Below are 13,081 nucleotides of genomic sequence, written 5' to 3'. Positions count from 1 at the left end.
TCTCGAATATTGACCGAATTTTTTATTTATACCATATTCCAAAAACTAAATAAATCAGAAAACCAAGTTTTTTGAAGAATTTCAAAAATATTCGGGCCGCCAATTCAATACGTGGTCTTATTCTTGAAGGGCTGTAGATTTTGATTGGAGTCTAGACTTTTTTTAGGGGCTCCCAATTCAATCTGCGCTCCTTTAAGAATAATGGAGCCACATATTGAATTGACGGCCCTGATAATTTTAAAATTCTCCCATTTTAAAGTTTTTTTTTTTTAAAGGCTATTAATAAAAAGGGAGATGATATGAGTACCCGCACTCTCATCCCCCCATTATCCCCCCAATTTTATTTGTTCAATCTCGTCCACATTTCTCATGATCTATAAGGAATTTTGCGAATCTAAAATCACGAACGTCTTCTACACAATTTTATCTTTCAAATGAGATCCATGATGACATACTTTCGAGCTCGTAATCACACAAGTATTTATACCTCGTCATTTAAGTATTTATACATAGTATTTTTCACATATGACACTGCTGACATTTAAAAGTATTAATATCAAGTATTACAAGTATTTATATCTATGCACTGAAGTATTTATACCTATGTGGTCAACTATTTTTGTTAGAGAAATGTTGACGCAGGGACGATTAGGGAAATGTCATGCGGAGATGCGGGGTCCACGATTGGGGATAAATACTTACAAGTATAGGTGTAAATACTTGTACGATGCGGTATAAATACTTGCACAATGAGGTATAAATACTTGTGTGACGATGAATCCGAAAGTACGTCATCATGGATCTCATTTGAAAGATAAAATTGTGTAGAATACATTCGTGGTTTTAGATTCGCAAAATTCCTCATAGAACGTGAGAAATGTGGAAGATATTGAAAAAATAAAAAAAACCCACCTCTAAAAACGTGTATGATTCTTCTCCCCATGTAGTTTGAGTGGTATCTCCATATAGTTATACATGCAAGTATTAATATCTTAATTTGCAAGCATTAATTTATTATCTTCCAAGTATTTATACTAGTGTTTTGAATAAATTTAGTTAAATTAGTTAGTTAAGTTAGTTTATGAAAAATTAAAATATGTTTAAGAGATGGGGGTATAATGCGGGTACAGGAGTGTGGGGATTGAAATAATTATTCTAATAAAAAAATGTGGTATATTGACAACTATCACAAGTTGACCTCAACTTCCAAATTCATCTTCCGAACCTTTGAAAAATATGCACTTCCTTTTTTTGGTTCTTGAAAAAGCACATTAAAATACAATTTTTAAAGATTAATTAACTACAAAATTTATACTTGACTATTGTACGTATATAATATATAGGTAACTTCTAAGAGCATCTCCATCCGCTTTTATTTTTATTTCAAAATTCTCGCTGATAAAAAAAATAATTCGCATTGTTATTTTCAATTTCGCTTTAAAGAATGCAATGTAATTGTAAATTTTAAAAGATCTCACTAATCATCAAAGAGAAAAGGCATGATTTTAATTTACAACGATCCTTCAAAATTATTGAAGCAGCTCCGCCAAATAAAAAAAAAAATAAAAAAAAAAGACATAACTCTGACCAATTTTTTTTTTTTTTTTCCATGCATACTCACACAGTCAAAAGAGAAAAGGGTAGCAATTTGGAAATTTAATTGGATAAAATACTCTGATGTCAAACACTTCCAAAGTAAAAATACCAACATGTTACTTTTACCTTAAAAAATCTATGAGAAATCATCTACCGAACAGACCCTTTAAGCGAAAGCTTTCATCTCTGCTTTTAATTTCTCTCTCTGACAAGTCACAACCAATCAAATTCGTTCAATATGAAATCATCCCTGTTGCTCTTAAATGAATCGATGGGGTCATGGGGTACATTTGTTAGCAAATATGAATACAAATTGTTAGGTCATGTTTGAAAGCAATTTGAACCGTCAGACCTAGCTATCTCCCAAATAGGAGTTTATTTAATTAAAGGATAATTTAAGTACATAATTGCTCATGTTCGGCAACAGGGTTTTAGTCTTCTTAAAGACGCTTTAGCTTCCTTGGCTGCTTAAGCTAGCCGAACAATAATTTCTTAGACAAGTTTAGAGCATCTTTCTTAAGCTTCTTTAAAATAAATTCTTAAGCCAATGAAAACCCATGCTTAGAGAAAAGTGTCTTTTTAGAGCTCCTCCTTAGCACCTTTATACATTTTAAGCTTCATTACTCTAAGTTTTTGTCAGCCGAACATCTCCTCCTTAATTAGCGCAGCTTAAACTCTTAAGCTGCAACACAATAAGCTTTGTTGCCAAACATGAATTAATGTTTTCAATATCTTGTTTCATTATTATTTGTATTAAGAAAGGATAAAAATCTCGTAGAACTTACGAGGCACATAATATAATTATGATGATAATATTCTTTTATTATTTGATCCATCTAAATAGCTAGCTAGAGTTGTATTGTTGTTTTCTCAAACCTTAAAAGTTATATACACAATTTAAAAGGACACATATTTTGAATAGAATATAATCATATTTACTTAAATAATATACAAATAACATTTCTGAAAAGATATAAAGAAATACTTAGAAATGAAGACTCACTATCAATTATCAATCAATTTTTTTTTTTTAAATATGACATTTCAAATGAAAAGAAATCATGATCAAACTAAAAATCAAGTATCTGACAGTCAAATAAGTGTGGTGCGTATAAATAAATTTAGACGTCTACAAATACGAAAACATTAAAAAAAGAAGACAAAACTATTTAATCAGAGAGCTGATATTCAATTCAAAAATATATATTTTTATCACATCCGTTGATAGATCAGGACATCTACATACTTAATAATTGAGATATATAATTCGTACAACACAACAGTTACAACATGATTAACAAATTAAATTAACTAGTTAATTACAATAGAAAATAGCGATAGTTAGAGGTGGACGGTGAAGACTGAAGAGGAGGGAACTTAAATTAGACAGAGACTTGAAGAGATTAATAAATTACTGTAATGCCACGGTGATTAGCAAAGCAACGTTACATTAATTTGTTGCCCTTTCCTTTTGTGAAACAGTGCAGTCTGAAAATAACTATTTGAATTTGACATCGATCGTTTTCTCTCACGATTGCTAGCTCTATCTCTGCATATCTTGTCGTGCAAGTAATTAAAACAATATTAATTAATATAATAATAACAAATTAACATTTTAACAACCAAGAAACAAGTGCCTTTTGTGTCCTCTAGCTCTTATGAATTATGATGATTCTTCTACCCCTGGGCCAGTGGGCCTGGGCTTCAGCTGCCACGTCACACAAGGAACATGAAACAGAGGTCTGACAAGGTCACTTTAGTTCTGACCAGGCTCTTTAGGGCTGCATCCTGCATTCAGTTCAGTGGTCCTTTAACCTGCACAAATAATTGTTCAGATTTCAGACGCTGGTATGAACAGTACGACATGCATTGTTCTGCAGTTACTTTGTCTGGAAAATGGAAATATTACAGCTTACAATGATTTACGAGGAGGGTTCAAATGCCTCCATGTTTTTGTGCTTTCATCATGCCTCCATCTCTCTCCATCATTTTCAAAGTTCAAACAGTCGATCCGAACCGTTCAACCTAAACTCCATACTAAAATATGTTTGGAGACCAAATTTTATATTTTTAGGAATTTTTTTACTATTTTTTTAGATAGGTAGAAAAATACTGTTTTTAGATGGTTCAGATTTACTGATTTTGTATCTATCTAAAAAAATAGTAAAAAAATTCCTAAAAATATAAAATTTGGCCTCCAAACATATTTTAGTATGGAGTTTAGGTTGAACGGTTCGGATCGACTGTTTGAACTTTGAAAATGATGGAGGGAGATGGAGGCATGATGGAGACACAAAAACATGGAGGCATTTGAACCCTCATCATGATTTATACTATACTAAATTACTAATGAAGTACATTGAAAGTTGTATATCAATATCAATTACGTCACAGCCCCAAACTTAATTTAGCCTTAAAAATTGTATTGTATTGTATTACCGCGTAAATTGTGTGGAGAAGACAAATACAATAAAATATGAAATATGCTTTCAATTAGAGGAATTGATTGGGGACCATTAAACTAATACATCAGATTAACCAAATTAAAGGAGGTGATAAAATTTTATAAAGCTGGGTGTTGTCGGTTGTCAACAACATGTATTGTTTGTTTGTATCCACAAATTCAACAATCACGAGATATATATAACCATTTAAAACGACATTTCAAAACTGTATAATAATATGTCATGGATAAGACAAGTTCTTCTTTTTTCTTTTTCTTTTTAAAATCTTAATAAAATAGTATTGTCAATTTGTCACAGTCAAATTGATTGAATCGTTTAGAAATGGAGGTAAATACATGACAGGTCCATGTGGCGTGTGATTATCAAAAAAATGTGCAACCAATTAATGTGTTGACCGTTGACCCCTCTTTGGTTTTTTTTGGTTGTTTGCAAGTGAAATTATGACATTGCAAAACACTTGTAAAGTTAAAACATGCCAAATAATTGCTTTTGGTCTCTCTCAAATGATAACGGTGCTGAAAAAAAGGGGAATTTGATGTATACTCCTCAACAATTTCGAAATTACATATTTCCCCTCTGAAATTCACAATATCATATTTACGCTTGTAAATATGAAAAATTTACAAATTTTAACCATTTATTATTATTTTTCTATTAACACTCATTTTAAGTTTATAAAACACTCAATTTATCCTTTATTTACAAAAGAGTAAAATGAGTTTTAATAGAAAAGACAATAAAATAGATAAGTTTGTGAATTTATTATATTTAGAATGGTAAATATGATTTTATGAAATTTAGAGGGGGAATAAATGGCTAATAAAAGGGCTAAATTAAATATGTTAAAGGAAGATAAAAGCTCTTGACTTGTAGATCTAAACGAGGGCCCAAAAAGATAGGGATGAGGGATCACTAAATTAAAAAGTTAATACAGGATGAGGGATGAGGCAAAAATATTCCAGACTCGTCCACCAATTAAGTTTTGCTACATGTTCAAACTATCTTTGTATAAAATTTTAAAAAAGATTTATACTTTTCAACTTGAAACATAATCCTCACATGGGAATATCAATATGGGATAGTTCCTAATAGTAGACCAACCGTTGACTATTTATCCGGGTTTTTATTTTTAAAAAGATTTCCTCTTTTATTTTTATTTTTATTTTTATTTTTGCTCTTTGAAATTACTAATAACCGTTGGTGGGCTAACTGGCCCCACCCATGGTAAATATAATGGCATGGCCTGGCATCTCTACAACTTGCTATATATATCAATCATGATAACTTGTGAATTAAAGATACAAGCCATTATCATCCCAAAAACTTTTGTCCATTCTTATCCCTTCCACCATTGCATTTTTTTTCATAAAAACCATTGATACAACTTTTAATAGCATTTAAAGAGGGTAGTTTGTTTTGTTTGGGGTCTTCATTTGTAACAAGCTTTTTATTTTTTGTTTAAAGGTATATAATATATTCAATCAAACCTTTTTGCAGTGCGTCCGTTTAAATGTCAATATCTTAAAAATTATTATCTTCATAACTTTAGATGTCTTTTGTTGCTTAGTTCAATTGTTTAGTAAATTTAATTATTAAAGGATTGGAAGTATTTACATATAAAATTCAAGAAAAGTGTAGCTCAGATGGACATTGGATGTAATTTTGGGTCCGATGCGCACTAGAGCCTTCTGATGCACTTCAAGACTTGTGCATGTCCCGCTCTAAGATTCGTGCGCACGGATATTAAAGCACATCAGCAGTGCCCATCGTCCATCGAGCCTAAACTGGGCTCATAAATTCAGGAACCTAATTGAATCCAGACAAAAAAAAAAAAAAAATAAAGAAAGAAAATTAATTAAAGGCTCATCTCATGGGCCAGCTCAGAATTACTCGTAATGGGCCGGACTGGGCCTGGTCTTATGAGAAAACTAACATTAAAAGCAAAATTTATTTCAACATCTGCATATTCTTTAGTTCATTCTTTTAGATTTAGTTTGCTAACATCTACAGATATTTATCTGCGTTCTTCCTTGTCTCAGCAAATTTTGTACCAATATAATTAGACAGAAGTAATTCGTCTTTGCTCTCCATTAGATTCAAGTAAATTTCATGGTGCTCACTTACATGTTCCAGGCCAATCCTCTGTGCTACAGCACTTGTCTCTCTGTTTTTCTCTCAATCAATTTTTCTATTACAGCTTTTTTTAAGTTTTATTTTTATGCAATATCCTCAAGTTCTGTTCTTTCTGTTATTTTAATGGAAAAATACCCATAAATTACAAAGTTTCATCAAACAAAAAGAAATGTTAAACAAAGCAATATTATTGTAATTTTGCACTAGGAGGTTAATTGACATCATCAACTGATATTGGTACAACCAGGTACCAGAAGTTGAGCATGTTTTGGCAATCCTAAGTACTCACATCATGGTGTGACAACAGCCAAAAAATCACAAAGGATCAGAACTGATTATTAGCATGTAATCACTTGAGGTTATCTGAGTGAAATTTTAATACAAGAGAAGCCAAAATGGTAATTAAGTTCATAACTCAAGCAGAAGAAAAAAACTACAAACAAATATTCATATTAATTTCTTCAGTTGGAATACACGAAGGGCAAAATTGTCAGAAGAAAAAACACATCACAAATCTCACTGCTCAACTGGATTGGGGTCAGGATCCACAGAGGTTTTGTGAAAGAACTGGTCGATCCGCTGGGTCCCACGCGGCAGAGGCTTCTCCTTCTCTCTTGCTTTGTCCTTCTCTGTCTCAGTATCCTTCTCCTTTCCCTCTGATCCTGTTTCACACGTGGCACCACCACTGCGCCGGGAGGATGGAGGCGGTGGTTGGGAGAGGCAATCAAGAAGGAAATCAGCTGTCGGTTGGTGGGCCCGTACGGCAGATCGGACATGCTCTGGTTTGACAATGCGACGGCCGCGGCGAGAAATTTCAGCATGGGCCCTAGCAGCCAGAGACTGGATGAACAGCTCGGTGGCAAGAGAGATGGCCAGGGTTGCTTCTGCTGTGGCCTTCTTTATGTCTCGATCTAGCTTCATGATTCGCTTGATCTTACCTTGAGGGAAGGATGGGGTGAGAGGTGGAGGCGGAGGCGCTTCTTCTCTGTTTATCGATTGATTTTCTGGCTCTGCTTCCATCGTAGAGGGATTTGATCGGATTCGTTGGGTTGCTCTCTTCCTTGTTTGCTTATGAGATTTTGGAGGGAAATGTTCCCGCCAGATCTGGGGCAAATTGTTAGGTATTGTATACAGCTTGAATCCTTCGAAGTATCACAATATTTGAGTTTAGATCTGGACCATCCGATGAGAATCCGGACCAATCCGGTCCGAGATGAAATGCACAGAGTTCTTTAATATTCGTGCGAAGGAAGATGGAACGGTTCGAATCTAAACTCAAAATTTCTGGTACCTCAGGTCGTATAAATTTATTATTATTATTTTTTTTTGAGAGGCGCCCGTAGGCAAGGTGATATGAATTCGCTTTAACCGGAGGCCTGGAGCAGAATGTTTCTCACTGACAAAATGGGCCCATTTATTATGGGCTGAATCTTATTTGTTGCGACATGTGAAATATTGTTATGGGCTTCCATAGCCCATACCCATGCCATTAATTGGGTAAAATTTGACTGATTTTAAAATAGCATTAAGACATTTGTTGCTTTCATTCTAATTTCAATAAATAATCCAAGAAAGCAAAATAAAAAGTTATACCTTTTCCACTTGACATTAATTACATGATATAATTTAGAAATATTTTTTCCTTTTTAGATCTGCGATATTTGAAATTACTCGTACTGACAAAGAAACTCGTTAGTTTATTCTGTAGATTATAAAATCATAACAATTAACATTGTTAAATGTACACTATGTTATCCCGATACTCCAACTAGAGTCCCGTGTCTCGTATCTGTATCTGATACATGTACCTGACGTATTGGCTTATATAGCGTATCCATTGACTTCTGATACAGATTAATATTGAATTTTATTTGCTCCCGTGATTCGAACCCATGCCATCTACCAAGAGTGACAAAACCCAAAATTTTTATTCATAGGATAACAAAAAAAAATATTAAAAATAAGAACAGTTGTATGAAAATTTTAAAAACATGAAGGCAATAATGGGCCATGGCGTCTTTGCGCGTAAAAAAAACAAAATTTTTTTTTCGAAAGTGGGACGTCATGGGACAGCCCAACCCAAAAAAAAAAAAAAAAAAAAAGGGATACCATGGAATAATCTAATTCAGAAAACGAAAAAAAAGAAACAAGTCCTTTCTGAGTTGAGTTGTCCCATGGTGTCCCAAATTTTTTTTTTATTAGTGGGGACCATAATATATTATTTTTTTAAGTGCAGATACTGTAGCACGATTACTAATATAATTATTCAAATCCAAATTGATGGAGATGTTTTCCTTCGTTACTATTTGGACTCAATTTGATAAAATTGTGTCATAAAATATGTTGTTTATTAATTAAGAACCAGCAGCAGCTTTATTAATATTTTTGGAAAAATATTTACAAAGAATATATATATGATTATATGTTGTCTTATTTTTGTCATCTAGGTCCAGATACTCACATTTTAAATATGAACGAATTCCTCTTAATTACATTTTTGCAAAAATGTAAACACTCCATGTTTGCTACAACATAATATTATTTTCTTCACCCCAAATACATGTTATATTATTTTACCAACAACAACATATAATATTTAAACCATAAAACTTTGACATAAGGATAAATTGCTTTAATATGTTGACGCATATTTTTTTTTAAGTAAAGATAAAATTTTCGACCACAAATTCAAAGAAATCACTATCAATAGAATAGACTTATTTATAGCACCGGGTTATATATATGTGTGTGTGTGTGTGTGTGTGTGTGTGTGTGTGTGTGTGTGTGTGTGAATGCAAAGAATAATTTTATTAATTAGCTAGAAGCCTAGAACACACGACCCTTTAAATAGCAAGGTAGATGCAAGGTCAAAAGATGTGTTAATATAATAAAATAAAAAGGGGACCATTGTGCCTAATGGCTAATGGCCAAAACCAATACCTAACATATCTGATCTCGCTATGAAAATGGCATTGACAACTACGTATACGTACACTGATAATTATTAATAATTAATTAATTGATAAGCTCAAATTAATTACATCATTTATAAAGATATATAGCCTAGTTATTCAGTGCAGTAACGGAACAGTCTTGCAGCTCATGAATCGTTGCTTTCAGTAATTAAGTCCGTAATGTTTCATCATTAATTGATTTAATAAACAAATCAATAGATTGCAAACTGATTGATCATTAATTGGTTTAATATATTCACAAATTAATAGATTAATTGTACACTGATTGGTGCATCAATATCACCAGGGGCGGATTAATTCAGTGTCATAGTAGAGTACTAATCGGATTTATATATATAGCTAATTTGATTCAAACTCATTAACTTATTGAATACAAAATTAATTGCAACTAAGTCCGTAACTATATTTATTATAAAATATGTTATAATTATAAAATCGATTGACACATCATTGAAATATTTTTCCTAATCTAATTGTTAGAAAAACTGGTCAGCATGCTTTCTTATTTATTTTTATTTTTCTCAAAACAGCAATAAATTATTTGTTTTTAAGAACTGAATTATTTAATTGTGTATATAGCATAGTAATATATGGTACTAAAAATTAAAATGAAGTCTATTGACATATATATTATTGATTTTTAGAAAAACTGGTCTGATTATTTTCAAATTTAAAAAAGATGAGTTTTTCTAAATTATTTATATATGCTAATTAATTATGGAAAGTGTCAACTCTCTGGTGGAATTGAGCGATTGAATCGGTGGAGAATTTATTGATTAGGCAGCTTTCTGATCTATGGAGATGCATGCACATGTTACATGTATGTATGCATGTATGTTGCATATATGAACTTGTATCCGACACAATTTAATACTAAAATACAACTGTTCATGTATAACATATATAACTAACTTAATTAGATCCGGAGCCGTAGCTTTTATTATCTTTATCCTAATTAAATTTTCCCTATCAAGTCCATTGTGAAATATTTAAGTTATAAGAAGCACCACTACACCAAAATAGCCAAATTATTGCCACCGAACAAATATTTGATATATTAGATTAAAGATATTGCTACCAAATTTATTGGTTGTAATAGAAATTATTTGTTGCAACCAACTAATTCTATTGCAACTAATATAATTAATTACTTGCCCACTAATTAAAAACGTAGTTGCTACCAAATTAATTGCAATTGCAACAAAAAAATATCTTGCTGAAAATAATTTGCACGTGCTTGACCTTGCCTATGAATGGATTGGATTATATTAATCCACCCCTCAAGTTTTTGTTGCATTTTCATAATATATATATATATATATTTAACCATGTCATGAAGTGCTTCATGTAAATGGTTGTTTAATTCATTTTTTGAAAGTACCTTCCAAGCTTTTCTCTTATAAGAACTTTTTTTTTAATTATATTCACCGCACATGTATATTCATTTTATTAATTCATGTACCTCTTAAATTAGAGATCGATTTGCCTCTGTGATAAATCAGTACAACGATCGATTCTTCTGTTTCTTAAATAGAGGAGGATAAGTAATTTTTGGTAATGAATTTCCGTTACTATTTTCACTTTTCATTAGGCTTATTTGATTCCGCGCCAAAAAAAATGATCCCGCGCCAAATTATGTACGCTGTTGTCTTTCGTTAATATGTCATACGGGGCCATATCACAAATTACTTGGTATTTGATATGATATTATTTTTGTAGAAAGGACAAGCATAATTATTAGCAAAAGTTTAATGATCAATTAATTAAAATTTTAGAATAATTATTTTTACTTTTATTTCTATTATATTAATTGCTTCGGAAAATCTTTTTTTTTTCTGTTATGTATATATAGTGATTCAAAATTATGTAAAAACAATCTTTAAGTATAAATAATAATAATAATAATAATAATAATAATAATAACTCAATTATTCGAGATGTTACATTCTTCCCCTCTTCAAAATGAATTTTGTCCTCAAAATTCCTTAGTTTAGTATTTAAAATACATAGTATTACATCCTTCTCCTCTTTAAAAAGAATTTTGTCCTCAAAATTCAAGCAGTAAATTGTAATTACTTTTATACAATAAAATTAAAACTAATTGATAATTGTTAAATTCAAACATTAAAATATAATTACTTTTATACCTTAAAAATATAAGAAATAGATGAAGTGTTATATTGATAACTAGTTTTATATATTCAAACATCAAAATGTAATTACTTTTATACTTTAAAAATATAAGTAATAGATGAAGTGTTATATTCTCCTCTCCTTTAAAAAGAATTTTGTCCTCAAAATTTAAACATTAAATTGTATTTACTTTATATGTTAAAATTAACTAACATATGAAGTGTTACATCATATATGTCTATTAAAAATATCCACATATTTTTACAAGATCTTAGATTCAAAATGTTATCATGAATCATGAATCTTGCTTTTTAAAAAGATATCTTCATTCTATTATTAAACACGTTGGGTGTCCGATCCGCCAATGGCTACGATTGAGAGATGAAACTTCGGATTTGATCTCAGCTCTCCAATTACATAATTTGTCTTCTTTTGATTAAATGCATCTCTTTTATGTATAGAAGTCTAAATTTAGTTAAAAATATACTCACCACATGTGCTGCTACACGATACGTTACAATTAAAATTGAATAAATTCTGAAATTTAGCGATATATTTATATGTTTCCTTATTCCTTTATTTTCATATTTCTCCTCTTCAATTGAGAAGACTCCACCTTCCATTTTCTTATTTATTGTTTCCTTATTTCTTTGTTTCTATACGGATCACAATGAAAATCATTTTTTTTTTAATTTCCTTATTCATCTTTCTTTGTTTCTATACATATTGGTGTGAGCAATTTAGAATATATTTCCAATATATAATATATCAATGTGTGTGTATTCTAAATTGGAAACAAAGAAGAATATAAATTGGAACGTGTGTGTGAATATATATTTTTCTTATAATATGTGTGTGTGTATTATATATCCTATATATACACACGATAACATTTTTTATTTATGTTTTTGATATCATATTATATGTTGATATTGAATTGTTGTATGATATTTGATATTAGATTCGAATCGAGCTATTATTTGATATCATTGGTACTTAAAAATAAAGAATCATCACATCATCAAATTATTATCAGAGATCACGATTAAAGTTAATTAAAAATACATAATCATATAAATTTTCTATTAACATGTGTTTTAATTTTTAGATAATTATTATTTTCATTGATATATTTGTTTCTTATAAATTTATTTTTTATAATTGATAATACAATAATCATAATTTTTTTATGAATATTTTTTTATTTTGAATAATATTTTTGGCTAATTAAGATCCAATTTTTAATTAGTTAGTGACTAAGAATAATAATGCGTTCTCCATAACAAACATTTAAAGTAAAAAAATTCAACCCCGTCATTTATCTTAAAAAAAAAATTCTGGCTAATTAGCTTAATTTCACAATAATTCCTGAAGTGTATCATCTATATATGATCTAGGTTTAAACAAAGTGAAAGAAGAATTGACATAATATCTTCTCTTTCGGTAGTTAACTACATGTTACACCTTTTTCTTTTCACAAATTAATTACATCATATATAAAGATATATATATAGCCTAGTTCTTTAGTGCAGTAACGGATCGATCGAACAGTCTTGCAGGTCATGAATTGTTGCTTTCCGGAAGTTCCGTAAACACTCCAAAAAGTTTTACTAATTGCACAAGGTTTATTATTAGTCAGATTCATACTCATTAACTTATTGAATACAAATTTGCATCTAAGTCCGTGACTATGTTTATTATAAAATATGTTATAATTATAAAATTGATTGATACATCATTGAAATATTTTTTCTAAGCTAATTAAAAATTTGTTTGGCA

General features: G+C 30.5%; 1 protein-coding gene across 1 annotated transcript; it reads right to left on the bottom strand.

Annotated features, from left to right (window-relative positions):
- Window positions 1–6,588: 6,588 nt before the first annotated feature.
- On the bottom strand, window positions 6,589–7,471 carry NF-YC13 (nuclear factor Y, subunit C13). Its single transcript, XM_078308839.1, has one exon. The coding sequence runs from the start codon at window positions 7,212–7,214 to the stop codon at window positions 6,711–6,713; it is 504 nt and encodes a 167-aa protein (XP_078164965.1). The 5' UTR covers window positions 7,215–7,471; the 3' UTR covers window positions 6,589–6,710.
- Between the last annotated feature and the right edge of the window lie 5,610 nt (window positions 7,472–13,081).

Source organism: Carex rostrata, chromosome 9, assembly GCF_964058835.1.
Source record: "Carex rostrata chromosome 9, lpCarRost1.2, whole genome shotgun sequence".
NCBI lineage: Eukaryota > Viridiplantae > Streptophyta > Magnoliopsida > Poales > Cyperaceae > Carex > Carex rostrata.
Note: the sequence above shows the minus strand (reverse complement) of the source record. Positions and strands in the feature narration are given on the sequence as shown.

Coding starts and splice junctions, on each gene's coding strand:
- NF-YC13 (XM_078308839.1), bottom strand. CDS start 7,214: ATGGAAGCAGAGCCAGAAAATCAATCGATAAACAGAGAAGAAGCGCCT.